The sequence below is a fragment of the Strigops habroptila genome, chromosome 5 (genome assembly GCF_004027225.2).
Source record: "Strigops habroptila isolate Jane chromosome 5, bStrHab1.2.pri, whole genome shotgun sequence".
In the NCBI taxonomy this organism is placed as follows: Eukaryota; Metazoa; Chordata; class Aves; order Psittaciformes; family Psittacidae; genus Strigops; species Strigops habroptila.
In genome coordinates, this window is record NC_044281.2 from 55,739,948 (window position 1) to 55,758,408 (window position 18,461).

The 18,461-nt window shown below is 41.7% G+C and overlaps 1 protein-coding gene across 1 annotated transcript; it reads right to left on the reverse strand.

The window, feature by feature from the left end:
* Positions 1-1,493: 1,493 nt before the first annotated feature.
* On the reverse strand, positions 1,494-11,067 carry LOC115608523 (band 4.1-like protein 5). Its single transcript, XM_030487442.1, has 6 exons — positions 10,466-11,067; positions 9,800-9,893; positions 9,198-9,317; positions 8,353-8,394; positions 7,246-7,379; positions 1,494-6,647 (listed from the first exon to the last, which is right to left on the reverse strand). The coding sequence occupies exons 1-6, from the start codon at positions 10,639-10,641 to the stop codon at positions 6,590-6,592; spliced, it is 624 nt and encodes a 207-aa protein (XP_030343302.1). The 5' UTR covers positions 10,642-11,067; the 3' UTR covers positions 1,494-6,589.
* Between the last annotated feature and the right edge of the window lie 7,394 nt (positions 11,068-18,461).

Below are 18,461 nucleotides of genomic sequence, written 5' to 3' on the forward strand. Positions count from 1 at the left end.
CCAACTACATTTAACAGGGTTCTTGGAGCACCTCAAGTGGTTTCACTCCTGTTTTGCTGGCACATTTTCATCCAAGTTGGTCACCTTTCACAGAGGAAGAGAGAGCCTTTGTGGATGTGCTTATGGTATTTGTCTGTAACTGTAGCAGTTAATGAGAATTCATCCCCGGCGCAAGTGCATGACTAGAAGCTGCTGCCATCTGAGAGCCCTGTGGTGGCCTGCATGAAATAATGAATGGAATTACTCCAGCTAATGGCAACTATTTAGAAACCAAAAAACCACAGTTTTTGGCTGGGCATGGACTGAAGAGGCTCCTACTGATGCTAGCTATTTTAAAATGTCTCTGAAAAACAGGGAAGCTTGCATGTATTTGAGATGCCCACAGGCTGGTTCAATCCATAGAATAAAAGCAAAAGGATGCAGCATTCTTCAGTAATCTCATCTGAGATGAGAGATGCACTGTTGTATTATAAGTCATATACAAGAGAACAAATCCATTGGCCTTAACTATCTCAATGAACTCATTAAGTACCTTTTGGTTTCTGAACACTGAAATGCATGAACAGCAGAGGGACTTTCTTTTAAAATGTAGACATTGTAAGGATTCTTAAAATAATAATAAACACTCCATGTTTCATTGTTTTGAATTATAAATGGATTTGCAGGACAATTCGGTGATTCACCAGTGGGATTATAGTTTGACCTACACAACAAATTACATCACAACAGAAATGGCTTTATGTGATTTTAGTCAGTAGGATAATTTCTATTCCTTTTGATACTTTCCCAAGTTTATTAATTGTTGAGGAACGGAGATGATCAAATGGTTTGGTTGCTGCTTTCCTAAGCATTTCACCACAGTAAGGGTTTGAAAATAGACAGTTTCCTTTAAACAGTCATTAGCACTACTGCACTTCAAACCATAAAGCAGTCCCTTATTGGAAATAAAAGCAAGATTGCTGAGCTAGCTGGCATGCACTGCTGTCTGCATGTTGTGGAGCTGCACTCGGAAGTGCAAGCCTCCTTTCTGGGCACACACCTCGGTGCTTTGACTTTCAAAACCACTGAACACCTGACAGTCCTGCTGGATGATCTCAGCTCTTCTGGAATCAAAGCATTTAACTCTTTAGCACCTACCTGCAAGTTTAGATGCCATCTTAAGTTATGCTTTAATCGACAACAAATTTGTAACACAGCCTGCAGTTCTGACATCCCAGTAACTTTACAGGTCTCTCTCCAACCCAGGTACCCTTCTCTTACATTAGAGGCTGCCAAGCAACCGAAGCATACACACACAAAATGCAGTCCTGCAGAGAGTTAATACACAGCCACAGAGACCCTTTGAACTGAGGATTGGCAAGTGCTCAGCACACGCCTGCCACATACCTTTGCCTGAGATGTCACACACACAGCTTGTGTCCCCAGTCCCGCCTGACCCACCTGTCCTTTACTGTCGTAGCAGCGTAACACAGCGGTGCTTAAAGACGACTCTGTGAGACTTTTGCACTGATGTGGTATATTTGAGACAAAACTACAGTAGAAACATTTCAAGACTTGGTAGAATGGACTACAGATCACAGTTTCTTGTTCCCATGAACAGTTTCAATACAGATCTTAGTGCAGTGCCTAAAGCAGTTCATACATCACTACTGTTGTGAAACAGAAGCAAGAGGGTGCACTTTGTTTTATAAAAAAAAAAACAAATAAATTATACATTGAGAGCTATTGCCAAGCTTTACATATAAAAGGTAAAAATACAGTAGTTAGTGTGGTTTTAACAAAAAAAAAACCTAGCTAAAAAAATATTCTTACATACTTTAAAAATAAGTTTGTCCAGTTATGGGGGTGAGTGTTTATGAAGCAGAGTGCTCAAGCTGAACAGTAAAGAGGAGTCAGTTTTGTAGGCGAATCTCACAGGTCCCTGCTGCGCAGCGTCCAACTTCACCACAGGGGTAGTACCCGCTCCTTGTGCACACAACCCCACGCGATGCTGAGCAGTGGATCCTGGCTGCCACAGGCTGTGGGTCTTCCTCCTGAGCACCCCGAATGAAATCACACCAGTGCTGCCTCCGCTTGGGCCTGGCAGCAAGGGCCAGGACTCGCATCCATGGTGCCGACACAGCCCAAACACATGGGGATTACACCTGCACCGCTGAAAGGCCATTAGCATGGGTTATTTGGGGGTTTTTTTGGTATAAGTCATGATTGTCCAGCTGCATTTGAAAGCTGTGATGTTACCATGTCTAAAAGCTAGCTATACACACTACAACTTTCTAGACTAACAAATGCTCTGTGCACCTGTAGAGCTTTAAATGCTAGCTGGCTGTGCAATGTAACTGCTAACGATCTGGAGAAGGTCTAGGTTGTACCAGAGTATGTTCACCATGTGAAAAATGTATCCACTGCTGTTTGCAATGGACATGCTGATCTTAACAGTATGTTTGCTTCAAGAAATAAGAATGAGCAAGGTGCAGACAACAGGGTAACAGGCAAGGGTTGAAAATAGTTTGTGGAAAGAGACTCAAATGTAACTGGACTGTTTGCCTGAGCTCCTCCAATGGTGCTGCAAATTTTCTTGTCAAAGTTGTGTCCAAAAAATTGCCCAACAAATAGCTTTTACACAGCTGCCTTTGACAAAATGTACATGGAATTTAAGTTTAAAATCACATACATTCTAGCTAATTCATTAACCATGACCGATTACCAGGTATTTATTTTATGTCATACAACTCACCTAATTTTAAACCCCATTACTATTACGGCTGAAGATTCCCTTAATTCAAGTGTAAGAGGGCCTGAACTCCCACACTTCAATATCCATTTCACCAGCTCGTCAGACCATCACCTGTATCACCACATAGTCAGCACGTGCAGATGCTCTGGTCTCTGCCTGTCGGACTGAACGGGTGAGCTTGAAATGCAGTTCTAAGATCAGCACCTCCCCAAGATTCTATAGTTTAAGATAGGGACCAGGGTGTCTCTGTTATTGTAAATGTTAAAATTTCTATAAAACCTTTTATTCCAATCACTTATGGAGCGTGACTGGAGTAAAATCACTTTTAGATCAAATCACTTGCATTTTTAGTTTATATTTTAATTATAAAGTTAAAAAAAGCATCTGTCTGATGAGCACTGCATGTGCCCACAGCAAAAGGGTACAAGGCCAATTAATGGGGAGGGCTGAGACATGTTAGTAAGTCAGAAAGGGACAACTTTGTTAGGAAAAAAGTAGATACTTTCTTTTTTTAAGTCAGGAAGCTGGCTTTTTCCAAATGCCTCCAACAGAACACGTGTTCATTCACTCCTGTCAACTCTTCCACCTGCGAAGAGGCTGGCAGTCCTGCCAACATCCCAACACCAGATTCACACAGAAGGTTTATTTAGAAACCTCTTTAAATATACTAAAAAAAATAAATTTTAGATGATTGGGCCTTACAGCCAATCAATCAATAGCAGAGCAATGGTGAGAAAATCCCTCTTCCTCAGTAGCAGACAGGCATTAACAGCTATTAGCACTAACTGTAGGAACTACGACACTTGTTTGTGTCTGACAGAGTGCAGGTGGTGAGTAACAACACTATGCTACCTGTTGGCCAGTCAGGACACAACACTATAGTTTTAAAGCAAAACAGTGATGCCAAAGTACAGGGGTGTTCAGATCACCCAGCTGTGGTGCCTCGGTTTCACCGGGCTCCCTATGTAAGCTGTGATTTGGACTAGCTAAATAAGCTACATTGAGTTAAACAGAGTATTTCTTCCAAGTATCAGATATGTCTGGAAAGAATTGTGTTTACAGCCCCAAATCTACTAGAAATGGCAAGTCCCCAATTTAACAGCTGAAAATTCTGAACTTTTAAATAAAGTTTCAAGTACCAGTCCTCTGAAAATTTAGGAAAACCCTGACCCTTTGAAATTTCTGTGTGTGTGCACATGTGTGTAAATACAACATTCCCCTCCAATCACCATCATCCCACCCATGGTGAAACAGAACAGTTGGCTGCTTGGAATCATTTAGATTTTAGGGGGACACACTCACTACACGTGTTATTTACTTGTTCTTTGCTGTATGGGGTTGCTCAGGGGGAATCCAAGGATAGTGTTCTACATGCAATATTGTAAAACCGTAAGCTTCTGCTATTCTACTTTTGGGAGGGATTCAAGCTAACAAACAGTTCACAGAGCTCCTGAACCCAATGGGAAGAGTCAAATATCAAACATGCCTTAAAGAAAACGCTGCTGCATTCTGTCTATTTACAAAACCAACACATGTAGCTGGCAAACGCCAGCTCAGCTGCTGAGCAAACAGATCAACAGCACGTGCCAAGTTTCCCCACACAGTACTGGCTTTGTGCAGGAAGCAGGCTGTCGCAGCCACAGCTTCCCTTTTCCTGCAGGAACTTTGCTGGCAATTGTGGTTTTAATCCAGACTAAGACATTTGATATTTGAATCGGGAACTTTGTACATTTTAATGTGCAATAAGGCTCAGACTTAAGATTACAAAAAGAAGCCAATACTCAACTGGACGTAACGCCGACAGAGCTGAGTGGTGGGTGAGCAGGACCTCCACCTGGCCCAGAACAGCAGCTCTGCTCTGGCTGGCGGTGCAGGGAGCGGGCAGCCCACCCGCACAGAGCTTTAGGCGCTGGCTGGAAAGGGGCTAAGGAGTCTACCCCTAGTCTTGAATTCTGGTTCTTGAAGCAATGGCTGCAAATCATTGTTTGCAGAGAATCACTCTGGCATGGCGCTCCCAAGAGCGCCCACAGTATCTATGTTTCTCTATTAAGGCCTCAGGGGTTTTGAGGAGTGGCAGTAGGCCACATAAATGCCATGTGGCTTCTTCCTTAATGCTCTCATTCAACATCTTGCAAACAAGAGCACAAGAGCAGCAGTAAGAACGCCCCAGTCTGAAAGCAGCAGCCTAGCCGAGCACCAGCTGACCTGCACAGCCCACAGTTGTTTGGTCCAAATCTGTGTCTACGCTGAGACATGTGCATGTAACCAGTGTGCAGAGATGAAGCTGTGCATACAGGTTCCAGAACCAACTGTCACATTTAAAATTGTTTTAAAAAACCACATGTATATAAATATTTATAAACAGCAGCGTGCAGAAAACACCCTCTAACCTCACCCCTATGTACAAACCTCTTCCTAAGAAAGATCCCAGTTGTTTCACCTGTGCTCCCCTGTTAGCAGATGTGGAGTTTTACCATTGGGCTTCTATACTTCTCCTCCCTCTGATTCTGCACTGGCCTTTTTCACAGGCTGTATCCCTCAGGTTCATATGCTCACCTCTGCATAGCCACATGGGGATACTGCTGCCCAGGATTAAAATGATCTCTTCAAACTGTACATGTTTTATACTATACTTCACCTGAGCACCAAAAGGCCTTCACCAGCAAGTGCCTCCACCTTTGTTCTGCAAAGCAGTGAACTGCTTACAGGAACTTTTAATCTTTTTTTCCTGTTTTCACCTCATTCCTTCTATTCTTTGTCCCACATAAAACTGTTAGATGACACTTGGAACAGCATTCGTGGTGGTGTTAAGAACTGATCTAGTTGCACCCTCACACTGCTAACATATCCGATAAAAGCATTCCCAAAGCACAACATCTGGAAACAACACACAGAAATAGTATGACCAGAAACAAGAAAATTGTTTTCCTTCCTAGTCCTATATGACAACAAACCTAACCAATAAGCAGTTCCTGAAGTCAGCTGTACTCATACCTTCACTCCTTCAGTACTTAAAACAGACATACCTCTAGCCTAAAATACATGTATTTTGAGTCATACAGGAAATGAAATAATCAGTGTCAAAATGTGGGACCTCTGGTGTAGCCTGCTAATGCTATAAGTTGTTTGGCAGGTTAATTTTCCTTTTCCTGGTTGCAAACTGCAGCTCAAATCCAGTCAGCATAGTTGGTCATGGATGGACTAGATTTCCATTCTTTCCAGGTACTGTAAAAAGAGGTACAAGGATTATTAAGGGGTTTAAGGCCAAAAAGGAGAGTATGTGTTGGTAAAACAAAGGAAAACCAGGGTATAATCACACAAAAGAAAACATCCTTGGCTGTACGAAGCAGACATCAGTACTGTGAGCCACTGTACATAGCATGGCCACGAGGTGGCCCTACAAGTTCTCCTAATCTTTCCACTATTAATCTAGAGAGATCAGGAGTATGTGCTCACACACTGCACTGTGCTCGCACGCTACACCACTAACATCACAGTGAATGCTTCCCATTAATGCCTGAGAGGCAGCACAGGGTAAGTAAGACTAAACCTAGCGTGAGTGGAACACAACTAGATTCCGTTCCTCATGTTCAGAACTAGCTCCAGTGTGGTATTTCATTTCTCCCCAGGGAGAAGATCAAACGTGCATGTGGTTTTACATTCCGATTTTGACTGTAATTCCAGTTAGATTGCAATAAATGTAGAAGTCTCTTCCTGGATCCCAGCAAACCAGCAGGCTGTTTGATTCCCGTTCAGCAAGAGTCTGAACCCAAGCAAGTCTCCTGGAAGAATTCCTTGGAGATGTGTTAGAAGATTTGAGTTTTACAAGGTGGGAAGGTGCAGAAACTCCTTCTTCTAGAGTTCAGTGGTAAGTAAACACTTTGTTCTTATTGTAGCATCCTCAGAAACTGGGCTAAAAGGGGGGGGGAGGGGGAGAAAAGAGGCCCAGTAAATACATTCCTCTGCCACGACTGATAAAAAGATGAGTATTGTTCCAAAAAGTGTTAACAGCTGTTCCCCTTGTAATTTAATGAGATCAATCCCCCTGCCACCCACCACCCCTGCCAATCCTCTGACAAGTATTGGAACACTGTAAGAAGACTTCTCAGAAAATTCACCTGTACCATCATTTTAGTCCAATACTAAAACATGTTAGTGGAGAAGGAAAGAAACTGAAATTATAACTGAAAAGAATTGATTTTATAGCACTTATAATGACACAGGCTTACCTCCAACTCCACCTAAATTTGTACACTTTATTCTTATTTACCTGAATTTTAAAAAGTTTCTTTACGCTTCGATGTTATACAAAAATATATCACATCAGCTGCTCTATTTCTTTGTAAGATTTCAAATGCCATGAAGCGAGACAGAACTATAGTTTGTAAGCACAGCAAAATAAGGTACTGTGTACAAATGACCACTATAACTGTTTAAATGGAAGTAGTAAGAGCACACACTTCGTTTCTACCCCATACAGACTTCTGAAATGAGTGCCGAGGAAATCTTACCTTGCAAGTACTTCGGATGTCTGCTGGGGTGGTGGCAATCCAGCTGATGACAACAGGGTCTCCATGCTGCCTTTCACTGCCTTCATAGCTAAGGCAACATCATTTCCCAAAGGCCCATTGGGAATCAGTCCAGTCTGAATTGGAGGGAATGAAACAGAAAACTGAAATAAAAACCTGCCAGGACAAGACAAGCTAATCATATAATGGTTTGTGTTAGACGGGACCTTAAAGACCATCTAGTTCCAACCCCCCTGCCATGGGCAGGGACACCTTCCACTAAATCAGGTTGCTACAAGCCCCATCCAACCTGGTCTTGAACACTGCCAGGGATGGGGCAGCCACAGATTCTCTGGGCAACCTGTGCCAGTGCCTCACCACCCTCACAGTGAAGAACTTCTTCCTTGTATCTAATCGGAATCTCACCTCTTCCAGTTTAAAGCCATTCCCCCTTGTCCGATCCCTACCTGCCCTTGTAAAAAGTCCCTCTCCATCCTTCTTGTAGGCCCCCTTTAGGCACTGGAAGCTGCTCTAAGGTCTACCCGAAGCTGCCTCTTCTCCAGGCTGAAGAAGCCGGCTCTCTCAGCCTGTCTCCGTAGCAGAAGTGCTCCAGCCCACTGATCATCTTTGTGGCAGTCCTCTGGCTCCATTCCAACAGATTCACATCCTTCTTATGTTGGGACCCCAGAGCTGAATGCAGTACTGCAGGCGGGGTCTCACAAGGGCAGAGTACAGAGGGAGAATCCCCCGCCTTCAACCTGCTGGCCACACTTCTTTTAATACAGCCCAGGATATGTTTGGCTTCTGGGCTGCAAATGCACATTGCTCGGTCATGTTGAGCTTCTCATCAACCAACATCCCGAAGTTTAAATATTAACAGCATATATTCGTTGTTTGATTTCCTCCAGCTGAATTTGCTTTATTTTTGGTCTGGTATGTTATTTTATAGGATTTCAAATTATTAAGAATTATTATATTTTACTATTTTACTTGAGCTCCTGTTTCTTAATCATGACAAAAGCTTTGTTGTTTGGTTCCACACACCCACCCACCCTCCTTTTTTTGTTTCTTTTTTTGTTGTTGTTGTTAAGGAATGGTCAAATAACTCACTGGCACTATCCACCTAGGTGTTATCATGGGCTGGGAAGACACCTACAAAAAACAAACAAATGCTCATTAGGAAAGGTTGGAAGTAGCTGCGAACATTCTAAAATACTGCCCCCCAAAGCAATTCTACCCCCCAAATCCATCTCGTGTTATTTGTCCATTGCTAATCTTTGAACCATGCTAGTGATGAGCTGCAGATGCGATTTTCTACCAAAAGGCAAATGGCACCCACAGGGCACACAGCTAACACCCGCTCACTCACAGAAACTCACTGGGAGCAGTTTCAGTGTAGTACTCCCTTCTAAAGGCAACTGAACTCACCATCTTTTTCCGCTTCATGAACGTTTACCAAGAGCACATTCCTGTGAACAGTTCAGATGTCCTACTCCTTCCCCCTTTTTTTGGTGCACACAATGTAACACCTTTTTTGGAGCACGGATTATAAGATATTTCTTTACCTATATAAATGGGTTGTTTCATATTAAAAGTTTATTTTTCAAGTATTTATTTTATATATACACACACATATATCTATGTCTCTGTGTGTGTATGCACATTTACATATAATTTCTCAAGTATTATGTATACCCAAAAACCTGAGAAGCAGGCTGGCAGTTGCAGTTGTACTAAGTATTATAGGCTCTTGCAGTACAGATACAAATTAACTCTACAGGTTCCTTCACTTCCATTACAAAACTGCAGGGTTCACAACCCTACGCCAGCCACTCTTCAAGTAGGGGAGCATATATGCACTGATCCAGGTCAACCACCACTTCACTCTACTGCAGCAGATCCAAGCCTGGTGGACAGATACTAAAGCCAGAGGAGATTTTATGAGTAAAACTCACTGTACATTTGAAGGAAGAAGTCTGGTTTTGAAACACATTTACCCGAGGTGTGGCTTCTGTAAAGTCAATTAGATTCTCTGTCAGTGATGTTAAGGAAACGTCTTGGTCATCTGGAGTGCTCTATGGAATAAATCAGTTTTGAATTGAATTCCCATTAGTAACCAGACAAGTCTGCTGAATACTCTAGCGGCTTCCCAAGTTATAGAATCGTGTCCTTAACGAACACCATGGTTTATCAGGTCGTTTTCTCAAATCTTTACATATAATCTTTTTCAATAGCCTTTTTATTTCACTTATTCTCATCAACACACAGGAAAGCATCAAATCATCGGGGTATAAAGGACTCCCCACAAGTGTGAGGAAAACAACTGGTTTAGAAAAAAAAGTTTCAGGCAAAAAACCCTGAAAGGACACTCAGAAATGGCCTCTGGAGAGATCTGTACAGTGACGCTGCCTGCTCCAGAAAGCACTCTGGCATTCACCAAGACTGGTATTCATTGAGTTATGAGAGGCATGCAGCAAGGTCTGCTGTGCTTGCCTGGAGGCATCAGTAGCTCAGAATGTGACACACAGAAACCTTTCAGGCTGACAGGTGGTGATACCTTTGAAACAGCAGCCTCCTCAGGTGGAGCCAGATTAGCTGGAGTCAGCAGGTCCTCATGGTTAGAGGTAGCATTGTCCTCATTCAGTGCATTACTGAAAGCAGAAAACATTCTCATCAGCACACTGCCTGGATAGCAAGAAACAGTGCTGCTCCTCCCTGACTGCTCAACCCAAAAACTGGACACCAGTTGCACGTGCAGCAAACAAAAGACTGATATTTGTAAGCATGTTGAAGAAAATGCCTTCCAACTATCTCTGCAGATTATGGCTCTCTTTCATGGTTTCAGCTACAGCTGTGTATAGACCCAAGTTATCAGCATCATCTATCTCAAAGGAGCTTCTTCAGCCCTTGTTCCTAATTCGCCTGAAGCCTTCCCTGCCATCCTCTTATCTTTCTCTTTAGAGCCAGAGGCAGCAGTATGTCAGATATTTCAGTCCTTTCAGAAGATGAGAGAGATTCATCTAATGTTTGCTAGGATACTCATCCCGAGGCCTGCCCTATATTGATCAACAGTTGCAACAGTACTTAAAGATGCATTGGTAAACCTGCTTAGTCAGATGTAGCCTAAATGCTCAGCAACTGCTCCTCGTATTTTCAGATCTGTTCATGCTAATCTCTACATGGTTCCCTTATCCCAGAAACATGTCTCTCCTGAATCACTTACGAAACAAAGGTGTTCGAGGCAGGGATTGCTTTCAGTAGCTCTTTTGGGTCTTGAAATACTGGACTGGTAGCTGGGGGACTACTCTGTGTTTTGCCTGATAGGAGAACATTCCTGGCACAAAACAACAAAAAAACCCAAAACAAAACAGGTACAACCTTCCATGGGAGGCTCTTCATGAATCACTAGTTACAGCATAATTTTGAGATGGCTAGATGTATGTTTTGTTCACTATCCCCATGTGCTCTTTGAGGTCTGACACATGCTTATCTTCATAAGTGGTCAAGAAATTACATGTTGTAACCCTTTAACTTTTTTCAGTGCCTGAAACACCAACTGGAACCAGTAATCATTTGAGATTCTGTAATTCTCAGGAAATCAACTGTCAGTTTTGCACACAATTTTTTTCTCCCACTAGAAAACAGCTACTGTAAACATTCCCATCCCTTCACCCTACAATGAAGTTGTTCACAGGCCAGAAATAACTACTGTGATTGAAGCTGCTGTTGCAGCAATGTTTATCAGATTAAAGTATGGGCAAATAAAGAGTATCTGGATTACCTTGTATATAATAAGACTTTGCTGGTTTTCATTTTAAAACCACTTTACACTCACCAGGTAAAGCTACACTATGCAAGGCAAAATGCAATGATCACTGAGCCACTGAAAGTCCACACTGAACACAAAGTCCACACAGGTTCTCAGTGCTGTACTTGGGTAACTACATCACACGTTTCTTCCAGGTCTATTCAGTACCTGGCAGCAGCATCCTGAACATTGGAATTCTTGACACCTGTCAGGCTGTCTTCTCTTATGACCTGAGAAGAAAAAAATGAATAAAGATATAAATTTCTGATACCTGTTTCCATCCTGTGCTGGTTCTGAGAATCATAGAAGAGCCAATCCCCTCCCTCCCAGCATGAAAGTATGTTCTTCTACTGCTCAGGGACTTCAAACATCAATTCTATGTGAAAACCTCAGTGCAGAAATAAAAATAACTCACCAATATAGCCACATAAAATATCATTAATTGCTACAGAATTTACTAGGACATGCTAGAAGCACATTGTTAGTCACAGAATCGTAAGAATACACTCTTAGTTGGAAGGCGACCTTGGAGGTTATCTGTCTCAATAACCAGGGCTTGCTCAAGGCCTTGTCCACTTACAATTTTAGTATCATCAAGGATGGAGATTCCTCCTTGGGCAATCGTTGTTCCAAAACTGGACCACTATTACTGTGAAGAAAGGCTGAAAGGCTCGCTTACTCTGCCTTGCACTTTGGCTCCTGGAGCACCCTTATCTGCAGGGCTCCTTCTCCACCACCAGGCAATTGAAGAGGAATAAAACATTTGAAAACATCACAGTCCTTATCAGATGAGTATTTACCTTGTGCCCTGCTTCTGCCTGGGCCTTCAGGATATTGCTTTTGATATCTGCTGGAAGCCATGTTGCTGCTGCAATTGGGCTCTCAATTGCATTGTTAAGACATTTATCTGTCAACTTCATCACTTCATCCTAGACAGGAGAAAAATCTTTATTAGAAGCAGTTCCCACAGGGAAAATTCTGGGCTGAAGTTTATCAACATCTCTAAATAACAACAAGGCTCTGCTGAGTGAGGGGAATGTCGGCAGATTTATACCAAAATGAAAAAGCAATCTTCCCCTTTATTTTGGAACTCAGTTGCAAAGTCACAGCAAAACAAAGTAAAAAAAAGTACAATGCTTAAAAGTGAAGATGCAAAGTGCTGTGCTAAAAATACAGCGTGTGAGAACTGAAGTGGACTCTAAATTTGCAGCCTAGTTTACTAACAGGAGATCAATACAGCAGCCATCATATTTTATCATATCAGCAAAGCCCAAATATAAATGGATAATTTACCCTGAAATGCAAGTTGGAAGGTTTTTAACTTAAAATCCACTTATAAATTAGAACAACAGTTTAGTGTGCTATTAACTACCTCTCCCATCACTGATAATATCAGAACAAACTGGCAGCCAGATACATAATGAAGACAATTAAAAATGAGATACCTTTCACTACAGTATATTTCATTATGTGAATTGCATTTCTTAATTATAAAATGTTAATTAAGCATTCAATCTACTAATTGCAATTTGATTAGCGACAGAAGTTAATTACCTGAGTGGAAACTAAATCTTGTGACCTTCCTTCTCAGGATACGGCTCAGCAGGGGGAGACAGAGTCCTGCTTCCCTCACCATATGCCCTGTAGCTGGCTAAGGCAGGCTCTTTCCTGGGGGCCAGTGCTGCATTCCTGCAACAGCCCCCCGGGGCAGGCACCCCCCTGCTGCACTCCCACATGCACCCACTGCAGCGTGTCCAGAAGGAATGAAGCCCATTGCATAGAGAGTGAGCAGGGGAGAGGAGTTAAGAGAGGTGAATACCTGTCCTACACACGGTTCTCCATCCACTTTTAGCTTTTTTTTTTTCTTTATTCCTGGAGTGAGAACTTCAAAGTATTTGGTCTTCAGAGAGGGAAAAACATTTCCTTTTCTCGTCTCCTTCTAAATCACCTTTCAGGGTACCCAAATAGGAACTTACGAGACTCTAGAGGAGAACCCTTTTAAAATTATGACTCCAGTCAGCGGTGAACTCTGCAAAATACTCAAGGTCACTGTCAACCTAAGTGTTGACACGACCAACATAAGTATGAGGACCAACAACAAGTGTTGCTAGTGACTGTTGCTAGCAGATATTAAGAGATGCACATTCACATAACTCATGAAGACAAATCTTAATGTCTTCAATTAATGAAATAATTAAATGTTTAAGTGTTTTTATTTTAGAGAAGCTGCTGAAATTGCCAAAAGTCTGGAAGAATTACAACTGAATAATTATTATCTGTACAGTCACAGTACCCAACTGTGATAACCCTTAAATCCTTACACTGGACCTCACTGAACCAGATGCTTTATACAACAGCCCCCGCGCAGAAGTTTTAAGGCACTATTCCAGCACCAGTGACACAGTCAATTTGATTATTTTAACTGAACACACCACTACACTGGTGCTTTAAGCATCAGGTTGTGTTTTAACTTCCTCACAGCTTCATCCACCTGAACGACCAGTTTAATTAGGTCACTCTAGTTTATTAGTGATTCATTTCCAACCTTGGAAAAGTTTAGTACTATTAAGAAACATATTAATCAAATGTAAGTTCTATTCAATATTTCCATCAATATTAAAGATACATTTTTCTCAATCCTTTCTATTTTGTGACTGAAAAAAGTATTGGTGTTTTACTTTTTTGTGGGATTTTTTTTTTTTTAATGGGAAGAGCATATAGCTAGAGGGGAAAGCATCTGGCACCTGGGAACACCTCAAGATGTCTCATTTACAAGACATCTCAGTTGTTTACATAAACCAGTAAAGCTGCTGGGGTTTATCAATATTCTAGCTCATTACGAATTGTTACTGTTTCCATGTACCAGACAAACTATATTTGTACTCTATTCTCCAGTCAAAATATGGAGCTATGCAGCAATGTAAAAAGGGAAGGAAAAGGAAAGACTAAAGGCAGCAACAGGGTGTGTGATCCCAATCCTTTGTGTTTCTGAGCAGCATTCCTGGTGCCACTGAAAATCACTTTGTGCACAGAGATGGGAGTCTAATACAGGCTCATTTTGGAACAACTTCCACGTGTTTACAGATCACAACAAATTCAGAAAAAGAAAACCTTCATGTCCTCACATTCCTGACTCCGGAGCAGACTTTGAACACGGGGAAACAGGGTGAACTTTTTATTGTTCCTTTCACTTCAGCAGCTGATGAAAGCCGAGTGTCTGTGTATTTAAGAGCTATTTGCTCTCTTTTGGCAGATCTGGTCACTGTGCTAGTGAAAGCTGGGAAAGGACAAAGTCGCATTCTTCCATCCCAACAGATTTTGGCAGGGAGTGGTGGTGAAGAATGAAACCATTCATACCCCCCTTCTCAGTTTTCATTCTAGAAAGATTTCTCTTTTTTTCCTAAAAGAACATGGATAGCTAGATAAATATTTCCCTATCGAAGAAATCAATCAAGATGGATGGACTGCAAGTGTTGAATTAATAAAGATGATTGTCAGGCCATCTCTGACCCCTGATAGAAAACAAGTTTTAGTTCTTTTTAATTAACAAAAGTAAAATAAGCAGTTTGTAGGCATTTGACAGTGTCACTTATGAAATTCAGGATACACCTCTGTCCTCATAACTGAAAGCTAATGCTTTATCATAATGCATTTTACCAAACCTTTTACGTACTGTAACTGTCTCTACATAGCAGGTATCTTATGCACTGGTAAAACTTAAGAAAGACAAGATATACTGAAATTTGTAATCACACACTTTCAGAGAGAACACTGTTAAGACTCTGTTCATCTAAAGTAGCAGCAAGCTCCAGGATTGTAGCTTATTGCAAGGTTTTAGTGGATATATTACAGTCCCAGTCAGTTCAGCCAGAAAAACACGCCATAAGCACCTCTTTTACAAATAGATTAAGAACAGAAGTGCAGGAGGAAAGCCAATGGGTACATTTTGTAACAAACGTTATAAGTGGAAATATGTATCTTTTCTAAAGCAGCCTTCAAAAGCAGGAAAAAAGTGGTTTTAACAGTTATTCTTAGGTCACTCTTTTCAGGACTCCTTTCCAAACCATTAACTTTCATCTCTAATCACAACTGGGTGTGTTCATTTGGTGTTAGTGTAACCTAGATATCTTTGCAATTTCACGCATACAGAATTTAAAGTATACAGAGACAGTCTCTAATCTTTGTGTACCTTTTTAAACAAATGCTCTCAAGTGACCTCTTGGTAAGCTACATCATAGGCTGAAAAGCTTTATTCAGTCTTTTCTAACCGAGAAAAGCCACCAATTATCTACTCTTACGTTTTCACAACATGATTTGAACTTCCTTCTTGAAAGCTGAATTTTGTTTACCCAAAAGAAGAATCACATTGGCATACCATTGATCCATCATGTATTTCTCAGTCATGCAAAAGTTCTCTAATCAGGTTACTATTGCCCCAGTATCTGTAAGCTCTAATAACCAAAGTTACTCAGCACCTCACATGACAGCAGCTGGATAACTGTAACTGTACTGTATCGGCAGCTGTTTATTAGATTAGCTCCTCACAGGAATCTTACTTTGCTTACTATGTATCAGCCACGACTTAAAAAACACTAACACACACTTGGCTCCACTCTCTCCATTTAACCGACTGTTTTTTTTCCCTCTCTGAGAGGAGGAAGCTCAACAGGCAGAAATATTCTTAAATAAACTGCGTTCATGTGCTTTAGTTTATGTGGAGGCAGTGTTTCAGCATACCAGGACCTATAGGCTACTGACTAATCTTCTTAAGAGACTTGTTAATCTTTGTAATGCACTCACCAAGCAGAGAGGTGCACAAGGCATCCCTGACAAGTCTTTAAAGGGGACATGAGCCAAACAGCCTGCAGCACCAAGCACACAACGCAGCAGCCTTCTCTCACATGGAGGGGGAGGACAAATACGCAGGAATGGGCTTAGCCCAAACTCGTACTGCTAAATACCTCTCTTGGCACCTGGTTCATTTTACTATTGAGGCAGCAAGAAAAATCACAGCTGTTTCACCAAAAGTTTGATAACTCCTTGGGCCTCCCTGCAAGGGGAGGGTAGTACACGCAGAGATAACGCTAGCAGGTGTTTTACTCTCTTTGCTTGTTCAAAGTGCAGTGAAGCACCTAAAGCTTTAACACCAGGGAAGCAGAGTAAGGGAAATCTAAATTCCAAATTTTCTAAAGCTCATTAAAAAACCCAACATCCTGCATGGGTGCAGTTGTCTGATAACCAGTGAATCTATGAAAGTTCACTGCTGTTGTAAGAGAGGATCAAAGGAGAAAAGAGCCCTCATCCTGTTCAGGGCACTGAAGCTAGTACTTTGGCTTAGTTGCCTGTGGAAATGCAGCCTGACTTGCTCAAAAGGATTTACGAGAGCACTAAATCAAACCACATCACTTCCCTCTACGTAAACACTAGCACCTACTTCAGAAAGCAGGTAAAAACTGGTTACTTAACAGAAGGGATGGATCACCAAACTTGACTCAAAACAAATCTTCAGAACAATTGCTGGGAGGGTTACCAAAGGCAACTGAAAAACACCAGGAAAGCAGCAAACCTCCTCGAAAAAGAAGGTGAACTATACAACATCATGAAGTTAGTAACCTACAGACAAAGACAAGTTAGGAACGTTTCAAGCGTTTATGCCTTCTACTGCCATTGATTTTGGAAAATTTCACCAGGCCACAGTCTGCACACGTGCACCTGCACCTCTGCCCCCACCTTTATCTTACTGCCTGGTCACGCACAAGTTTATACATAACAAAGCATTTGTATTTCCTTTACTATCCCTCAGTATAACTCATTCATACTCTTTAAAATCTTGCAAACGGCCCAAAGTAAGCGGAAGACTTCTCAGAATGATATAAATGAAGCTCAGTGATGCAGCCAGAAGGAAGGAAGCCCAAGTACCTGCACATTTATGTTCACGTTGGGACGTTCCAGTGGCACGGGGCTGTTGCGCTCTGTCTCCAGCTGTTTCAGGTTTAGGAATGTGTCTTCAAATGCTGAAAAAGACAAAAAAAGATATTAACTTCCTAATGTCACTGTGGAATTATATGGCTTGTAACTTGCACTATTCCTGAACACTAATTATATGGTTTTAAACCTATGGGGGAAAGCATAGGGCTAGGGGAAGCTACTTGCTCATCCTTCAATGCAACCTCCAAACCTACAGACTCGACGTACCTAATCACAACACTCTGCACCCCTCAAGTTCATTAACCCAACCATCCTCACAACGAACGGGCAAACAGCGAGAGCTAATCGCTTAGATGGCTGCACTTCACTGTATCTGTGGCTGAAGTCAGATCCCATGAAGAACTGTGACTTTTCCTTGCACCTCTGCCTGTGGAAATGAGTTGCTTCCAGCTAAAACAGGGAGAGCTGACTGACTTTGTTGTCCCAGTTATGGGTAAAACTGCCTTTATGCATTATAATCTAAGGGAGCTTTCTAAAACACTTCTGGATTTTGGTAAGGAACCCACCTCGTAACAACCTAATCAGTTAACTTTGCCTCCGCACATCATGATAACAGGGAAAAATCTGTGAGTATGCTTACGATCAGAGCCTGCTTTTTCAGCAGCAGTTTCCTTTGTGCCAGGATGGGGGCAATTAACAGCCTCTTCTGAATCTCCTGTTGCCAAGCCAACAACTGGACGACCTACTGCATCATCAACACAAGTTTCTGGCAACTCTGTGCTGTCTAGCAAATCAACAAAAGGTATGCTGCAAAGGTAGAAAGATGAGCAGAGATATGCAGAATCATGTTACTACTCTTCTGTAACAAGAAAAACCTTGAACACATGCAATCTCTATTTTCAAGCTGTCTTTTGGTAACCAGACACATTCTGTAAAAACTGTTTCAGGTAACTAATAGACAGTGGCTTTCACTGAGTTAAGAAAAAAAAAAGGGGGGAGGGAGAGGGCAACATTTCATGTCTGTAGAAGTAACTTCATAACAGAACGGGTCCATGTTGCCTGCTTCTTCATCACGCAGCAGTGGAAAACATTAAAAGAGGAGGAGGAAAGTTTTATCCATTAAATACACTTTTTGGAACAAACATCTGAAGTTTTTCTAACAAACTCAAGGTACGCTTTATAACTTGTACATGAGAAAAAGTCAGGGGGAAGGAAGTTGAAACTATTCACAAAAAGCTATTTCTACACCCAACACTCGTAAGCAGAAAAGAGGGCAGAAGGGGGCACTGCATAGCTTTGCACTGACACTATGCTATGGTTAGGCACACCTATAACTAGTTTTGGTTTTATTAACTTGGGCAGAGACATGAATGAAACCTTAGCTATCACAATATTTTAAGTGAACCATAGCATGTACTCTGTACCCTGTTAGGATCACTTGTTTCACCTCCTTTGCTTTCTAATGGAAACAACTCCTTTTTAC

Excerpts from the sequence above, each read along its gene's own strand:
- LOC115608523 (XM_030487442.1), bottom strand. The coding sequence starts at position 10,641 with ATGAAGAGCCTCCCATGGAAGGTTGTACCTGTTTTGTTTTGGGTTTTT. Across the intron at positions 8,395-9,197 it reads CTTCTTCCTTCAAATGTACA|GTGTCTTCCCAGCCCATGAT; the intron begins GTGAGTTTTACT and ends TGTTTTTTGTAG. Across the intron at positions 7,380-8,352 it reads CACCTAGGTGGATAGTGCCA|ACTGGACTGATTCCCAATGG; the intron begins GTGAGTTATTTG and ends CCTCCAATTCAG.